The following is a 17,920-nucleotide window of genomic DNA, read 5'->3' as shown; positions in this document are numbered from 1 at the left end:
GAGGAGTTAGAATGACCTAGCAATTGAAAGCTAGACAGCTCTTAAACCAGCCTACCAGTCAACACTTGAGAAGCAAAAGATAATTTGCCTGGAGTAATGAGCTAAGTATAGAGCCACCACAATTAGAGCTCCCCAATTATTTTTGCATTTCTTTTGATGCAAGTGAAACAGCTTGGGAAGAAGCAGGCTTCAGCTGCTTGTAGAATCGGTTACTGAAGCTACTCCAAGCAAAGCAACAGTGATCTTCTGCTTAACATACCAAATTCTGCAAAAGCAGCACCAGGAGTCAAGATCAGCATCTTCTAAATCACTGGAGGTTTTTTACCATCCTCAGTTCATTACCATATTTCAGCATTTTAGGGAATCCTATTCTATTTCAGAAAACCCCAACAACATACTCATCTTGTCTAGTCTTCTCACTAGATCAGTGTTTAGCAGTTACCCTCCTCAAGTATCAGCATTCATCCTGTCATTTAAATGCTAAAATTCCAGTTTGACATGTGGAAGACATTTTGGTTCCAGCTACTAAAGCCTGTAGAACTGAGCGGGGGAAGCAACATGACAGTGACCAGGCGTGTTGGTACCATTATGCAGCTATCCAGGAATCTACTATTTTCTGAAGTTATCTGTTAATGAACATTTATTCTTTTACTTTAACAAGGGTTTATGATTATTACTTATACTGCTGTATATCCACTGATGTCCCATATGGTCAGATTCTGAAAGGACTCCTCACAATTAGCTGTACCACCACAGTTCTCCCACAAGGAAGTTTCCATATAAATACCCTAATACATGGTCTGAGCATTTGGAAGTATACTGACCATATCAGTATACTATTGGTATATTGAGGTTGTGGTCCTTTTTATCATGAACTAGGAGTTTTAGAGCAGAAATCTGATCTCCTTATTTAGAAGTCTAACTGACCAGATGCTTCCCTTTGGTTTTGCCAGAACATGACCCAGCAACAAAATATTAAACACTTAAGACATGGAGCTCCAAAACTGAAAATTTCCATGCGGTTTCTCTCTGCAGTCCCAATTTACTCATCTGTTATGTACAGGGATGCTCTGCACCAGTGAAGTACACTAACCAAACACCTCCAAATCATGTGATACTCATGCTTGAGTCTGAAGGGATTAAGAGATTCCAGTCCAGAGTAAAAGAAAACAAGCAAGCTATTGTATTCTGTATTAGAAAACAACTATGCCTTGACCATAATCCATTAGCCAAACCTACAAGGAAAGCCTAGCAGACCTCAAAATATTTCACTTGTTCCATCTTCCTCCTTTTTCCTTAGAGAATTCAGATTTTCCCAAAGTGCAAAAAGGTGCATTCTTTTGGAAGTTACTCAAAGAAAGGTTCACTGAACATAGACAAAGATGATAATTTAATTATAATGGGTATCCAACCAGAATATAATGCCCTGTTCACAGCAAATTCCTGCTACCAGCAGTGAGAGAAAATTAAGAATCTGAATTCTCAAATGTACTCATGACTAGTATGTCCACCAATCACCATACAATTGAAGAACAGGAATGCTTAATTGTAAAGATGAATACTAGTTTGATAAAGATTAGTCATTAATTTGATGAAAAGCTTATCCACTCTTAAAAAAACATGCACAGTGCTTAGATGGAAAGAAGTAAAAGGTCTGCAGGCAGAGGCAATAAACTTGCAAGTTTACATTAAGTACACTTCACTTGCTTTCAGCTTCCATTTATTAAAGGAAGAATCATCAAAATAACCTAGAAATGCAACCTGCTTAGAAATTTTGGTCAGGTTTCTTGGATCAAAGGTTCAACAATGCCTACATTACACTAACATATTTGTTCTCAGAAGTGAAAAAAAGAAATTCAGGAAAACTCAAATAGAACAATAAAATCAAAGCTATCAGCTCACAACACTTACAAAAGGTGTTTCTACTCTAGTCAGGCCACAGCAAACTTCAATTGCAGAGTGGACAGAGTAATGTCCTCGCATTAATTTTCAAGCAAAGCTGTCCTGCAATATGGCAGGTGAGTTTTCTTCTCATAGCCTCTCATTTTGGCTCATCTGTTCTTTGTCAGGAGATAGGCAAGTATTTTAAAAGCCTGAACTTACAGAGAACCAACAGAACAGTAAAAGTCAGCTTTGATAACAGTAGTTTTGAAAGTCAGAAGACACTGAAGGCTGCAGGCAAGTAAAACTGAGGACAGTTCTCAGCTGCAACAAATCCAGAACTAGGTCTGAAAAGGTCTCAGAGCAAGCACCCTATCAAGGATGCAACAAACAGTATAATTACAAACAGAACTTCACAGCATCTCATTTTATCTCAGGTTTAAGTTTCAATGATAGCAATTACAAGCTTACAGATAGCAATGCAGTAAGTAAAGCTTTCACAGGTACACATTTAGGTCAATTACAGCTACAAGAGATGAAATCAGACAGCCACAGCAACTAGCTTACTCCCTTTCCTGATCTACTTGCAGAGAAAACAAGGAGAATGAGGCTGCTGGTCCCCCTCTAACTACCAGATAGGAAATTCCAGGGAAACATTTTCTACCAATCCCAAACCTAGCTGCAACCACTTCCACGAGCAGCTTAGGACTTAAACATTTTGAAAGTATGTAGTGATAGCATAAGAGTGGTAATCCAGAGCTTAATACTAGACCAACTACTAGACCGGATCATTCTAACACCTTCTGTACAACAAGATCAAGGCTTCACTTCAGAAGTACTGGAAGTTATCTTACCCATGTAACATCTACTTTAAGATGTTAAAGGTATTAAGACTCCACAGTCATAAACCGTTCCAGTGTTATAGTAGGTGCAGATAAATTGCTCCTAATCTCCCTGGGTACTCAGTCTTTGTTATCATTTCTTTAATTCAGCTTTTGCATTCACTCAACTCCTCAATATTTTCAACTACAATTTCTAGCAACTAAATAACTGAAATCAAAACTCTTGTAGTCTACCCTTGACCTATAAGGTGCTAAACTCTACATGATAAAGACTCAAGGGAAGATCTGATTTTCCATCTGTTTTCTGAAATCCTGCCACCAGCTGCACAGCAACCCCCCCAAAAAAATCCTACTTGCACAGAACAGTCAAACCACAGAGAAACTGAGGAGTCATACTCACAGGACTTGGAAGGCTTATGATCCACATCACCCCTACATAAAAGGCTGCTCACAGGGGTGAGCTGGGGAGATAGCAAATGCAACATGCCCTGCAGGCAAGTCCTGCCTTTGCTTCACTTTCCCAGGGTAGTTGGAAAGCCAACCAAGTGCATCTTGTCTTCACAGACACGATTTCCACCTACGCCTTTCAGCACGCAGACAGACATTTCTGTCCTCTCCTGACACAGGTGGCTGGGAGTAGTTTCCCCCAGGCACTTCCACAAGTGGAGAAAGCAGCACTAGAGAAAACAGTCTCATTCAGTCAAGAGCCTGCCCTTTCCCAGTCGATATAGGAGTCAAAACCTTCTTTTAAAGGCATAGGGAAAGAGCAACTATTTTTAATTCTTCCTGAAGCTCTGTCCTTTCAGGTAACACTGCAGAATTAATGCTTTGATTATAACCCTAGTTTCCAGTCCCAAAGTTGGAGAAGCAAATGAGGCCCACAAAAGGGCAACAGAAAACTGTTCTAGCAGTGTTTCTATAAATAATGTCTATACCAGTGCACAAATCTCTGGTATTGGAAAGAAAAACTACAAAGACTTAATTACGGCAATGCAGCAGTCTTCCTCCACAAATTCAACTTGAAGTGCATTACTTCCTCCCCATACTGACTATATATTCTAGGAACTAAACCTTGTAGAGTACCAGAACAGTCAAAAATACTTAAAGAGACTATTAGACCTGCATAAACACGAGACCTTATCATACAGACAGGCACCCTAGCTGAAGATCTCTATTTCAAGCTATTTTGTTTTCAGAAATCTCAGTTAAAGCATGATGTATAGCCTTTCACTGGTTTTCCCTGATGAAAATCTTTCCACGCTCTTAAAATAGGGTAAGAAAGACCACAAACATGAGAGCCTTCGGTAGAATTCTTATCCATGGGGATAGTATACTCACAGCACGGGAGAAGCACAACATTTGACAATGTTGTTTCCTTGAAAAGCAAGAAGTTGAGATTATAGTGAAAGTCTTTTCCAATTCCTTTCCCAGTAAGAGCTAAACAAAGGAGGACCTGAGGAGGTAGATCCTGTACATCAGCAAGAGATAGTTCCAGTAAAGAATAACTTTAGTTCTGAAATTAAACCAAGACAAAAAAAAAGCTCAAGATATCCAACAGTCCCCAGGTATGTTCAGCCTTGAGTCTACTAGGTGCCTGCAGCTGTAGATCCATGCACCTGCAGAATTGCCCCAGCTCAAGAAACCAAGTACCTAAATCCTGCTTCTACCTCATGGGATCCAATAGGTATGCTGATCAGCCCAAGCCTTCTCAGGGACCCAATCCAGCAAGCAGAAAAGCACATTTAAATTGATTCTTCTTGCAACCAAGTTAAGATGCTATCACAGTTTCTTATTTGAAAGCTCTGCCAGAAGATAAAAAAAGACAGTACTATAAGAGCTTTGACATTCATGTGCTTGCCCATGAGGAGCTTTCTAGCTCTCCTCACACTGAAGGCTTCCACTTATCCTCCCCAGAAGTACATACCAGCCACCACACTAGAGGAGATTCTGTAGAGAAGCCCTACCCAACCCTGTGGAAACTGTCACTCTGCAGAAAATGCAGCAGTGATTGGACTAAAATCAAACGGAGGGGAGCACAGAACATACAGCTTGAGATCAACATACACAACAAGAAGGAAAGAGACAGTTAAATATTGAAGCTTGAGTATCAAAACACAGATCTTTCCTATATGGATATTCACTGTCTTCTAGGCCATCTTCTCAAAGTTCAGAGGCTCATGGCAGCCTGCCTTGCCATCTAGTCTCAGAAGTTCAAACATTTGAACATACTGTGTTACAGCTCTCACTATAAAGAACACACCCCATCAGGGTGGGTGGTCTGTTCTGACTGCCCTTCCAAAAGCCCAGCTCTTCCTAAGAAGCCAGGGACTATAGGTGACATGATAATTTCCCAAGCTAAACTCAGGCTTCACAGCTACCACTAATTCTAATGCTTCACAAGATACATAATAGCTAAAAGCCCTGAAGATGACTACCACCATGCTATTCACACACTGGAGAATAATCTGATGAAGAACTGGTACCACAAAAGTCAGTAAAAGCATCAGCTAGATCATCTCAGATGAAAGCCATCAGCAGCATACCCAACTTCATTTTCATTGTGGCTAGTCAGTCCATCACAATGAACACTGAAAATGATAGTGAGATATGCTGAGCAAGGCAAAAGACAACTTGCTTTGCTTTTCACCTATAGTGCTTCTCTAAGGCTTGGTTTCTTTGATGTTCTGCCATCTTTCAACTAACACTGAACTGCAAAGATGTATTTTAAAGTATTTGCAATTCAGTATTTTTGTTTAATTTCTCTAAAAAAGGGGTTTAATTCTACTTAAGATCTATCAGCATGTGTTACTGAGGACACATTTTTATTACCAGCATGACTGGTAGCTTGTACAACAGCCTGCCCCCAAGCCACCCTATTAATGCTGCTTTACAGCTTTTCACTTCATTCCTAGTTGAGAGGAAAAATAACAGACTAATTTCTCTAAAATTAAGTTCCACCAGAATCTTGTTCGAAGTATTAACTTTTCCAGAAGTGGTAATACCTCAATACAGCACCCTGTGCAAGTTTAGCTGCAGTATCAGTTAACAAAGGCCATCCAGCTTCAAGTCTTCTGAAATCCAACCCTCCCAAGCAAGGGCAAGAACCACCTATTTAGGCAGTCTTTTTGAGCGTTTGAAGGGGTTTTTTTCCCCCCCTTATCAGAGTCCAGAAGGTTTCCATCACCTACATAGTAACTATTACAATGTTATTAGTTGCTTCACACATATACACACACAAGTTTCAGAAAAACTTCAACCTGGATCATACCAAGCTTACTTTGTTGCAACTGTTTTCAGCATTAACACCTGTAAGGAGGAACAATGCTTCTGAAGTATTCAGTTGCCTGCCAGCAAGACCTACAGAGCATACCTCCAGTTAACAGCTTAACTTGCAGTCACATTCACATGTCAACCCAACTGCTGCTGCTTTCTAAACTTTAGATTAAGATTCTGAGTCAGAGGTGTTTCAGAATATGAACCAAAGCTAGGAATCAGCAATCGTACTTTAAATTAAGCCGTTAAAAACAGTGATTTTTGATGGACATCAATGACTCCAGAAATAGCTTATCCATTTCAATTAACATTCCAGAAAGGCTTCTGCTTTGCTCTTCCTCCCTAGCTCACTTTGCATGGCGTGGCACTGCAGTTCCAAGCCTCACTCCTCGGCACATATCACTACTTACTGAATGTGAACAGAGCATCTCTAGCTCAGAGCAACACAATCCAGACACTTCGTAACAGACCGAAGGTGAAAGATACCACTGGTTTCAACAAGACAATGCCACACTTCTTCCCTGCTACTACAGGCTGTTCTTCCCTCTAGTTCACATCAGCAGGGACTGACTTGAGGCCTTATGGGATAAAACATTACCTCCCTGAATCACTACAGCCAGTTGGTGTTCACCTCCCTTACACCACTACCAGAAACTATTAATCAGACAAGGGGAAGAACAGGTCTGGGCTACTCATGCTCTAGCTTACAATTAGATTTCTGTGTTATCAAGTACATTCTGTAAGTCCTTCTCAACTGCTCACCCCAAGGCAAGGGGACAAAGTCTTGGCTGTTTCAGTTATCAACTACATTCCGAATAAGGACAGTTGACACCAAATGATGATGTAGTTTGTGATCTTTGCCCATCCCACAAGCAGCAGACACAAGAACCTGGCATGCATGCAAGTCCATACAGCAGTCTGGATAGAGCAATCCTGCACCGTTCAGGATTAATGCATACAAGGTAGAAGTTGTGATGCATTAGGAGTTGAGGTCTTCAGCTCCTTACTGAGCAGAGCAAGCCTCAGTAAGAAGTCAGTATTTCAAATTCCTGAATTAGCACTAACTTAACTTTTAGGTTTTTCATGCAAGCCACTCAAACACCCTGAAATTCTGAAGCACCACAAAGATAAAGAAATAGTTATCTTTTAACAATCCAGTTAATTCACAAGAATTACAGCATGAATTGAGTGCTAGGCATGTTCCTAAAGTTTTCCTGACAGCACTGGGAAGTTATGGCACCAATATCTAGAAGAGCGATAGAATTACAAATCACGAAGCTCATTTCTCAGAGTTAAAACCCATATGGGATTTAACAGGCAGATTTTTACACCACCAGCTACTCAAGCTAGAGACAAATGCAGAACAGTTGCATGTTATGGCTTAGACAATTTAGCACTTAGAAGCTCATTTTGAAAGAAACATAACTTATACTACTTTGATTCAGCCAATGAAAGCAACTATGAAACAAGTGCATATTTAATTACCTGGACTTGTCATTCTAGCTTACAATATTTGATAAGCACTAATGCACTATTGGGAGTCACATGTTCTGGAAGACACCACCAGTATCAAGTAAAAGAGTCCTATCTCATTATATCCAGTTACACATCCCAATAGGAAGCTACCACAGCAGGAACAGCCATCACATCCCTTTGACCTCTGCAGATGAAAAGATCTCAAAACTTTGTGCCAGATGCTAACCCAGTTCCTCCGATTCACTCCATGGAGACAATTCCTTCTTCCTTGCTACAGCAGCCTTGTCAGGCTTCTGCCTGCTACTCCAGCAACCTAACAATACCCTCCTCCTAAAGTTACTCCTTTTTTACGGGTTAATTGCCAGCAAAGTACTGCATAGCCACATTCCTCCTACTCTTGAAAGGCTGCGAACATACTTCTCTCCACCATCCTGGGTTGCATGTAGGTGGAATAAGATCTGAGATAAAATATTGTATCCTCTATCTTCAGAAGCTTGTGCATGCTCCATTTCCATCTCCCCCAGCTAAAGATGGCCATTTTTATTAAAAAAACATGAGAGCTTATCAAGCTGACCTATTCCACCTACTTGGTATCATTTGTGGGTTGCATAGAATATTACTTAAGCAGGCTGACATTGGTATTTTAATAATTTCTAGCACAGACAGTTATTGTAATGGATATTAACAGTATCCTAGATAGGTACCTACAGCACTGCCAGCAAGAGAACTAAGCTTGACTCTCAATATATCACTCCTATAATTTGAAGCAGGACAAGAGCACCTTTTTGTGCAAATGCTCAAAAAAACCACCACTGCTCAACATTACTGTTTCTGCACACTTACCCCTCCCCAACCTCCAAAGAGGCACACAAACACTTGTCACTAAACCACTTTAGAATCCCATGCCCCGCCTTTACTTATCTGCAGAAAGTTTCAACACTTAGAGTTCACAGTATTTCCTGTACTACGAAAGAAAGCACTTTTTCTATCTTCCAAAACCACTGTGATCAGTAACAGCTGAAGCAATGCAGATATCAGATGTCAGCCTTCTCCCCTCAGGTTATCTGCAAGCGCTCCTTCGTAAAAACTCCCTTCACCTCCACCAAAAAAGTTAATTTTCAAATACTATAGCACATGCTTTAATAACAGCAAAAGGCACCTCAGCCTTCTACCTCAGCTTAGAGCATAACAGGTAACACAAGACACCTGCCATGGTTCCTCCAGTCACACTACCATCCCTTCCCAATGGACTCACCAAGGCATTTAAACATGCCTTTATATTCACCATAAAGCCAAGCTGTACCACTACACTCAGCACTACCTGACATGATTCACTAGACAAACTCTTTTATTCTAGGAGAAAGCCTCACTGCACATGGTTACAGGGGCTCATCATACAAGAAAATAAACAGGTGAAGCACACAGAAGAGTGCCTATCAGACTTGAAGTCTGCAAGAGCTACAAGCTCATACCCAGCCTCCCCACCCCCCACCCCCGTGAGGGAAGTGTGCATGAAAAGGAAAGAAATCGGTTTCCTGTACGGAGAGATGTGAAGGAACACGAGGTCTCATCTGCTGCTAAAACAACATTCCCTAAAAGAATGAACAGAAAAGGGAACAGCTTCAAGGCAAAAGCTTAAACACCATGTCAAATCCAAAAGCTTAAACACCACGTCAGGGGGGAACGGGGCGGGGGAGGCGAAACACTACTTACCAGAGAAGGGCAACATCTGCTCAGATCCCATCAAAAGAACAGGACTGTTAAAGAGGAAGACGGGGAAGAGGCACAATTAAAGCCCCAAAACTACGCAAACGAAAAGCCTTAACAAGCCACGCTTATAAAAGGAACGGGAACGCCGGCCCCGCGCACAAGGACAGCTGAACACAACTGACACCCCAGCCAAAGCGGCAGGAGAAGCCGAGGACGGGACCACGGCTGCCAGCGCCATGAGGCGATCCCTCAGCCGGGCCGTAGTACACGGGCCACAGGGAGACAGCCACCCCCGCGGGACGGGCAGGGAGGTGGCTGGCGGCAGGTGAGGCCCGCAGGCCACGGACGACAGCAGCGGCCGGGCGAGGGAGAAGGGGGGAGCCCACCTTCCCCCGGCGACCCCAAGCCCCGCAGCGAAGGGACGCGCCGTCACCCCGCGGCAGGCTCCGAGGACGCGCCGCCGCCCGGGACGGCATCCCTGCCCGCCCGGGGAGGAGGAGGAGGCCGCCGCCGCGGTACCGGGCGAGCCTCTCAGCCCACCGCCTCCTCCCGCGGCGGCGGCCCCGACCGAGCAAAGCGGAGCAGAAGGAGCCGGCGCCGGGTCCCCGCCGCTGCCCCGCGGGCCGAGGGGGCGTGCCGGGCCGCGGCCCCACAGCTGACAGCCCGGCCGCCCTCCTCCAGGCCCCGGCCCGGCAGGCCGGCCCACCGCCCCCCCCCCTCCCCTCCACCACAAGACGCCGGGCGAGCCCGGACGGCCCCCCCCGCCCCACCGCCGGCTCCTTACCGCGGGGCAGGGCATGGCGCGGGGCCCCCACACCCCCTCCCGGGGCGCGGCCGCCTGCCTGGGCCGGGGTCGCTGGGCTCCTGGCTGCCTCCGCCGCCTCTCACTGCCACAACAACATGGCGGCCGCACGGGACGCGGGCACGGCGGGGCCGGGCGGGCGGGCGGGCGCGCGCACCCGACACCTCCTCCTCCCCCCCCCCTCCTCCGCGGGGCGGGGCCTGGCGCGCGCCGATCCCGCCTTCCCGCCGCCGCCGCCGCCTCTGCCTTCCCCGCGCTGAGGGGAAGGTCGCGGCGGGCGGCGCCGACCATCGCCTCAGGGCTCCCCGTCCCCTCAGGAGGCGGCTGGCCAGAGCCGCGGTCCATTCCCCACAGCCAGGCAGCCGCTCTCCCTCAGCCTCTCAGCAGGTGAAGCTGACTCGCCCCTTCCTCCTTTTATAACCCTGGGGGGGGCGGGGGGGGGCGCGCTTAACCGCCGGCAGCTGGCTGAGGCCGGCCTCGGCCCGGCCCTCGGCAGCCCAGAGCCCCGCAGAGGCAGGAGGTGCGATGTGGTGGTGCAGATGGTGTCTCGGGAGGTTTTGCCGCCGCCTCGGCCAACCTGTGAGGCAGGTAATAAATAGGTGGAGGCGGGCTGGAGTTGGGTGTTGAGGGGAGCTCTGAGAGCTGAGGTCTGCCCAGTCTCCACAGCATCTGCTAGCAGCAAGGCCTGCAGTCCTGGAGTCCTCCTTAGAAGCCTTGCAAAGCCCGTGCAGTTTCTGACTATAAAAGCTGCTCTTGCGCACGAGGTCTTGTGGCTGCTGCTTTTCTCCTTTGCTTTTGTGACATTCAGCTCAGCTGTAAGAACATGTGTGGCCCCATGCCATCAGTAGACACACCATCCAAGCCACCCTGAGCAGCCCGCAGCTCCTAGAGCATGAGGTAATGGAGAGCAAGGAGCCAACATGAGGCATGAGAGCCAAAAAATACATGGAAATTGAGAGACAAGTGATAAAAGGGATATGAGCGTTAAATAACAGAAAGGCATAAGAAAGCTTGAGAGGCAAATGGCAGCAGTGTCAGAGGTAGTAGGGCACGGTTGGCCGGAAGCATTGCAGTTTCCAGAATGAGGCTTTAACTAAGCCTTGTGCAATGGAGTTCCTTTTCAGCAGCAAGATTTATATCTGGGTTTTGTTGCAACTGTGACGGATCGTTAATGCTTTATTTTTATACATATCTTTAATTTACAATACTGTATGTAGGTCAGGTTGTACTTTTGAGAAATATTTCCACCTGCTCCTCATGTTCGCCTTGATCTGAAATGAAATGCTGGCTTGCAAGTAACTATAAAATGCACTCCTAAATTATCCACAGGACTCTCCCTCTGAGTCCAAGGCTAGGCATTGTAACAGATGGACTTCACTCTGTCATTAAGTCATGTTTAAGCTAGAAGTAGCATTAATGTTCAGAGAGAACAATACAAAATACAGGATCCCATGTCTTTAAACTCAGATATAAGCCACGCAGTGAGTTGTTTTCTAGTTTCACTCCCTTGGTCAGGGACAGTAAACATTTGAAAGGAAGTTCATCAGCCCCTCTAAAGGGATTTTTTCCAACAACAAGCCATCATCTGAATGCAAATGTGATCTGAAAGTCAATATGTACCTTCAGAGGAACTTTGGAAGAAATACAGGTAACTGAAGGGAAAAACAGGATTCCTGGCCTGTTTATATCCAAAAGCAATGAAAAAATGTCCAGCCGGTAGAGCTGTATCTGAAAGGGATGTGTGTTGACAGCATTAGGAAGCAGAATATGAATTTTGAAAAGTCCCTGTTAAATGGTTGCCTTTTGCAGTATGCCTGGACAGAGATCAAATGTGACCTACTTCAGGAAGCTGAATCCTGGAGACCCAGGGCTTTTGTACAGCAGAACCTGCTGGTTGCTCCTTCTGTTTTTTAAAGAGGGGGAACTAGCTGGAGTGCCATCACTGTGACAGGAAAAGCTGTGCGCTTCCAGCTGCTTATTTCAGTGACACAAATTGTCATCTTTGGCATTATCTTTACCGATACGGTTGAACACATTGCATGGAGAGTTTCCGTGTCTTGTATTCGGAGTCTCTCCATTTCTTGTGTTCCAGTCTATTTTTTAGTAAATACTATGTATGGCCCCATGTTAAATGACTTTTGCTTCTATTTTCTATGACGGTCAGGGCAAAGGATGATAACTAATGGGAATTATTTTATGGAAATGGAAATTACTGTACCCAAAGGGAGAGCAAGGCCTGTGAGAGCCTGACATTCAGCTCAGGGAATGAGGTGTTCCCAAGCCTACAGTTCTGATGGACCTGGAGCATATCCTCACTCATCCAGTACAAAGTTTTTAATTTGTCAGGTTGAGGGTGGTAATGAATTACTGAGGAACTACTGAAGCACTAGTTGTTTTTAAGCAGGAGGAAGAAAAGCAATCCAGTCATTTAGATACCTGTTAGTCTGACCTCATGGACATTAAAAGCTTAGAAAAACATGTAAAGGAAAAAGTAGTTGGGGACAGAAAATAAATAAAGTAGAAAATAAAGTAAAAATGTGACATAGCTTTACTAAAGATAGATTGCATTTAACTAAGATTATATCTTTGATAATTGTTTTCTAGGCAATGGCTGTACAATAGATTTAATCTAACTGGATTTAATAAGATATTAAACCCAATGCCATATGGCAAATGCATAGTTCATCTGCAGAGCTATTTGATAGGGAAGGAGCTAGCTACAGACAGATGACAATAGTTTGGGTGGAAAGGTAGACTGTGAGGGTGGAGCTGAGCTCCTTAAGAAATGACTTGGAGACATATCAGCAGGTTCAAAAATTTATTCAGTAAATTAATGGAGAGCAGGTCTATAAAAAAATAGCTACATGGAAAAGGTAGGGAAGTCACCTCAAACGTACACCACCTGTGGATGCGCAGGGAGTGCAAAGGGAAGAGAGAGCAGAAAGTGGCTGGGCTCCGATGCTCTATCAAAACAGCATTGCTGACTGCCCCTCTCGGAGATGGAGTGCTGGACCACAGGGACCACAGGCTGACCCAGCGAGGCATGTCTTATGTTCTTTTGATCTTGGACAGTATTTTTCAGACGGGTCTTGGAACAAAAGGTAGGAATGAGCTGATGGCATTTGCTGATGGCACGAAGTTGGGAGGCACCAGCAGTGCAGAGGGAATATCTGTACTGCTGGAAGAGTTGGATAACATTGAGTGCTGGCACATTGGAAATGGGATGAAATTTAATAGTGGAAAGTACAAGGTCATGCACTTGGGGATTACTAACAAGAATCTGCTGCAAGCTGGGAGCTCATCAGTTGGAAATGACAGAAGAAGAGAAAAATCTGGGTGTATTTGTTGATCTCAAGATGACTGCGAACTCCCAATATGAAGCAGCTCTGATGAAAAGCACGTATCAACGGAGATATTTCCAGGAGAATGGGAAAATGTTAATGCCATTATACGAAGCTCTGCTGCAACCTTCTCCGGAATTGCACATGCAGCTCTGGTCACTTTTAATCAAGGGAGACAAACTGAAAATGTGACTGGAGAATAATTACAGGGTAATCCTGATTTTTTCTTAGGTAAGGATCTTGAAATAATTTGTTTAGCCAAAAAACTGAATGCTGAGAAGGGATACAGTTATTCTCTATGAAACTTCAGGGAGTAAACACAGAAGTAAACACATCTCCCTTAAGAGCAAGGGTGATGTTAGTGTAAGAGAAAACAAGTATCCGATGGCCATGAAAGTCCAGGCTGAAACATGAGAACACCAGAGCTTCCAACAGCTCCTGAAGCTCTGGGTCATCCTTCCCAGAGCTGCCTTACCCTGATGCAGTTGCCACCAACAGCTGAGAACTGACCCTAAAGACCCAACAAGTCCTTTCCAAACCTCTCTTACTGTTTGAGACACAGCTGCTGAGTTACTACTTGGCTTCTTACAAAAAGAAAAAGGGTACCTGATGTGGTAAGATATTCTTCAGGCTGCAGTCGCAACCCAAAGGTCATTCTTGTGATCCAAACAGCCAAACTCAGACTCTGTGGGCTGTTTCTGTTATGATCAAAAACTGATGGTAAGGTCAGATATGTCTTAAAAAGACCAAACACACCAAGTCCTGATTCTGTAAGAACTGTCAGATCATGAAATGCAGGGTAGTTTCCTTTCTCAGGACTCCAAACTGGCTTCTTTGGCCAGTTTTCTACCCAAAAGCAGCTCCCTTCATCCTTTCTCTCCCATTTTGTTTGTTTTTTCATCTTTTACCTTACTTTGATGTCTTACTCATTTTACTCTCTTTTTTTTTTTTTTTCAAATGCCTGAACAGAATGCTGCACTTGGACCCGTCTCTCATCATGGTATTTATACTGTGTTCCTCACTGTAGGTGCTTCCATTCTTTCTGCTCCTATCAAACAAGCAGTTATTTCATTGTTCCTTTAATCCACATGGCAGGTGGTGAGGACATGGGGGTCAGCACAGTGTGAGGCCACCCCTGATTAAAATGTGGCAGGTGAGAGGTACCCACTCTGTCAGTCATCCTGATGGGGCCTGAAAAACAGATGCTCCAACTCATTCCCTTGAGAAATAAGTGAATGATTTGAAAATAATGAGATTTTTATTACTTAGGTATCATTTTTGTCAGAACATTTTCCAGCAGACTCATTTTAGGATTTTTTGTCTTGTAGTAACCCTAATTTAAAACAAGCTGTACTATTAGTGACACTTTGCTGAAGGAAAGCTAGCACAATGAAGCTGTCTTGGCTATGGCTTCACATCAAGACGATTATTACAGGTCTAATCAAATATGAAGATTTGGGGGACTGTGAGAACTTCACATTCAGTGGAACAGCTACAATATTTTTGAGCAAACACTGAAAATGGCTTTGGGGACAGCATTTCCAGGTAGGAGCACTGCCGTCTGAGCCTGGCTCTGCAAGGACACATGAGCTGCTTGGCATGTGAGAACCCAGCTCAATCCAGCAGATCAGCTGGAGACATACTATGCCGAACTGTGAAAGGCAGGACAGCACTTCATTACAGAATTTTTACTGAACATACTAGTTCTGCTCGGGTTCGTGCTCTGCGGATGATGGGTGACACCTTGTTTGTGCAAGGCATTTCTGTACTTGGAAGTAAAAGCTGAAGACATCAATATTGAAGGTACACCAGCAGTTCAGTGTAGGCAGAACGTTTGGAAGTCTTGTTTTATGTCTGCTTATATTATTTTCTTATACTTAAAAAGACTAATAATCCATATTGTTTGCGCAGTGAGCTAAAAATACATAAAATGTTCAAAGCATTTTATGCTGAACATGTCCTTTCTTTGGAAAAGTTAACTGACACAACTTTAAGCTGTGTCATGTGCTATGTCACTAGAACAATGCTGCCTGAAAAATGCTTTTAATAAAGCATATATATTTTTCTTAATAAGCACACTTAAGATTGATCCTTCCTCCTGAAGTTGGATAGTTGTTATTATCCTAGTTGTTGCTATCCTATCATACAAAAGAGAAACACCGGGCAGTGACAGGCTAAGAAGCCATCTGATCAGAGGAGCTGCTTCAAGTATCATTAGAAAATGGTATTATTTTAACTGAATATCTGAAGTGATAATTCGTTACTGTAGAAATACGCTGGTAACCCACTCAAGGACTGTGCCTGCTGTGGTGTGCAGGTATCAGAGGAGGGAGTTCCCACCCACAGGAACTTGCACCATTAAAGCTCTCAGAAGTTGAGCAACTCCTTCATTCCACTGGCCAGGCGAACGGCATACCCGCAGCCTCTAAGAGAAAGAGGGAACTGGTGTTCTGCCCCTGCGCAGACGCAATGCCATGCAGAGGATGAACTAAGAAATATGTTAGGCCATCCCTGGTGTCTTTTGTAAGTGACCAAAAGAAAAAATATCCTACAATGAGACTGTGTGCTAAGAATATACTTAGAGGGGGTTAATTGGAGAATGATAGGAGATTGATAAAATAGTTAATAAATTATTGTAGGATCCACCAGGTCAATAGTTTAATGATAACACCTCTGTCTCTGCGACTATCAAGAACATGCTGTGGAAGGCTTCTAACTTCCATTAGTCCTTAATAAGCTAATGTATATATCATTAAGATAAAATGTAAAAAAGACAAAAATAGAGCTGGGTTGAAAAATTGCAAAGCCCAGGGCTATGCTGATTCATCATTATTACTGTAATTGCATTTTTCAGCTGCTTAGAAAACATAATGGCCAATTTCCACAACTTTGCAATTTAGTACTGTGGTTATGTCTTTTTTTAGATTACAACAACATACTCCTCTGGTCATTTCATAACTCTTTCATTCTATTTCTATTTTTTAAATGTGTTGAGAAGTGACAATCCTTCAGGGTTTCCTGTGCTCTCAGACCTGCATGTAAACAGCGCACAGGCAGGCTGCTGTCTTTAAACCCTCTGTGATGTCCGCTTGGAGAAAAAGAGGGGACAGCAGGTGTGCCTTGCCTGGTTCGCGTGCAGGGAAGAAGGTCACTTGGCCCAGTAACCGCTGAGACTGCTGTGCAAGTAGGGGAAAGACAGTGACTATCTTCTGTGACTGCACAGGAGTGAAGCAGATCTTCTAACCGGCCCCCAGGCTGTCATTTGGAACTTTCAGGTGGAATTTGAGAAAACGCAGGAACTGTGGAAACCTGGGTGCTGTTCAGTAAGCAGAATGCCATATTGTAGCGTTCATGACAGACTGACAAAGAAAACAGACTGACCTCTGACAGCACATTGCTGGGTTGCTCCAGCGTTTCAATCCTCCCCTTGGTGCTTTTTGCGCTGCTTGAAATTAAAAGGCTGCTTTTGTGTCTTATCACTAGCCGAGTCAGGAGTGTCCTCACCGCACAGAGTCAGGGAGATTATTGGTACCTATCTGTCAAAACGCTGACAGTGCTGCCGGAACGGAGGCACTCCTCCCCATCTTTGACTTGTGACATCTGATAATCTGCACCTTTACATCCCGCACTGAACAGCTTCCTCCCATCCATGAATCATACCAAAGAAGGATCCTGTTAATAAAAGCTCCTTTTCCAAAAGCTTTTATCGAGAGAAGTTCTCCACTTCGGATCTGATCCAAAGCCTGCTTGCCCGGTAACTTCACATGGCTCTGGATCAAACACCGAGAGAGGGATTTTTCAGCAGAGCTCAGCAGCCTGCGAGCTGTTTTTAATGCTTTGCCTTACCTGTGCGAGAGCAGCCAGCAGTTACCTTGTGTGGCTGGGATTGGAAAGGTGTGATTAGCATGAAGATTTTGGATCTGACTTTTGCTGTCATTAAAGGTCTCTGGCATGTTGTACAGAGGTGAATGGATGCACTTTTTGTTTGCCAGGTCAAATTTACCTTGTACGAATAATGTGTATACGTATAATTATTCAATTTGGTTATACATGTGTAGCTAGTATCACCAATGTTTTGGGCAGAGGCTCCAACAGTTCACAGTGCTTCAGGAAATCAAATAGGTAATATGCAATTGGTAAGGTTACAAAAAAAAAAACCCACCCTAAAAAGAGGAATAGTGACTCAAAACAGCTTGATGACAGATTCAAAGCCCACTGAGTCACTTGGATTCTTGCCACCGCTGTTCTGAAGGAAGGTTGGCAAGGGAGGGGAAATCAACAGATGCCTTTGCAAGGGAATCGCATTTCAGTTGCCAAATGTTATCCTCCGCTAAACAATCGGAGCAAACCTTGGATCTGACATCATTACTAGATTTTTGTTCTGGTAGGTTGTGTTGCACAGCATGTCAGTGCTGGGGCTCCAGTCTGAGGGCCTGACTTGTGTAGTGATGTTTGAGAAATAGAAATAATAAATATTTCATTTAAAAAATCAGTAAATTCAAAAGGTACGGCAAAAGAATGGTGAAAACGGCAGGTTCCAGACAACCTGCCACGGCACGTAAAGTGCAAACCAGTAGTACCCTACGAGAGGTGGG

At 44.1% G+C, this 17,920-nt stretch overlaps 2 protein-coding genes across 6 annotated transcripts in view; one reads left to right on the top strand and one right to left on the bottom strand.

The window, feature by feature from the left end:
• MTMR3 (myotubularin related protein 3) overlaps nt 1-10,104 on the bottom strand; it is an 83,755-nt gene extending 73,651 nt beyond the window's left edge. The window contains exons 1-2 of one of the 3 annotated variants that reach the window (XM_075041899.1): nt 9,967-10,104; nt 9,186-9,229 (exon numbers count right to left, since the gene is read on the bottom strand). The gene's annotated coding sequence lies outside the window, so the exon portion shown is untranslated. Of the gene's footprint in view, nt 1-9,185; nt 9,547-9,966 lie in introns of those variants that run through there. The other 2 variants (XM_075041904.1, XM_075041900.1) reach the window with 2 other exon arrangements.
• A 325-nt stretch (nt 10,105-10,429) lies between these two features.
• Nucleotides 10,430-17,920, top strand: part of ASCC2 (activating signal cointegrator 1 complex subunit 2) — a 39,487-nt gene continuing 31,996 nt past the window's right edge. For all 3 annotated transcript variants that reach the window (XR_012652377.1, XM_075041885.1, XM_075041883.1), the window contains exon 1: nt 10,430-10,572. Coding sequence is in view for 2 of the 3 variants with exons in the window: in XM_075041885.1 (XP_074897986.1) it covers nt 10,524-10,572 (49 nt within the window). In the remaining variant the exon portion in view is untranslated. The remainder of the gene's footprint in view (nt 10,573-17,920) is intronic.

Source organism: Buteo buteo, chromosome 11, assembly GCF_964188355.1.
Source record: "Buteo buteo chromosome 11, bButBut1.hap1.1, whole genome shotgun sequence".
In the NCBI taxonomy this organism is placed as follows: domain Eukaryota; kingdom Metazoa; phylum Chordata; class Aves; order Accipitriformes; family Accipitridae; genus Buteo; species Buteo buteo.
This window is presented reverse-complemented; position numbering and strand designations above follow the sequence as displayed.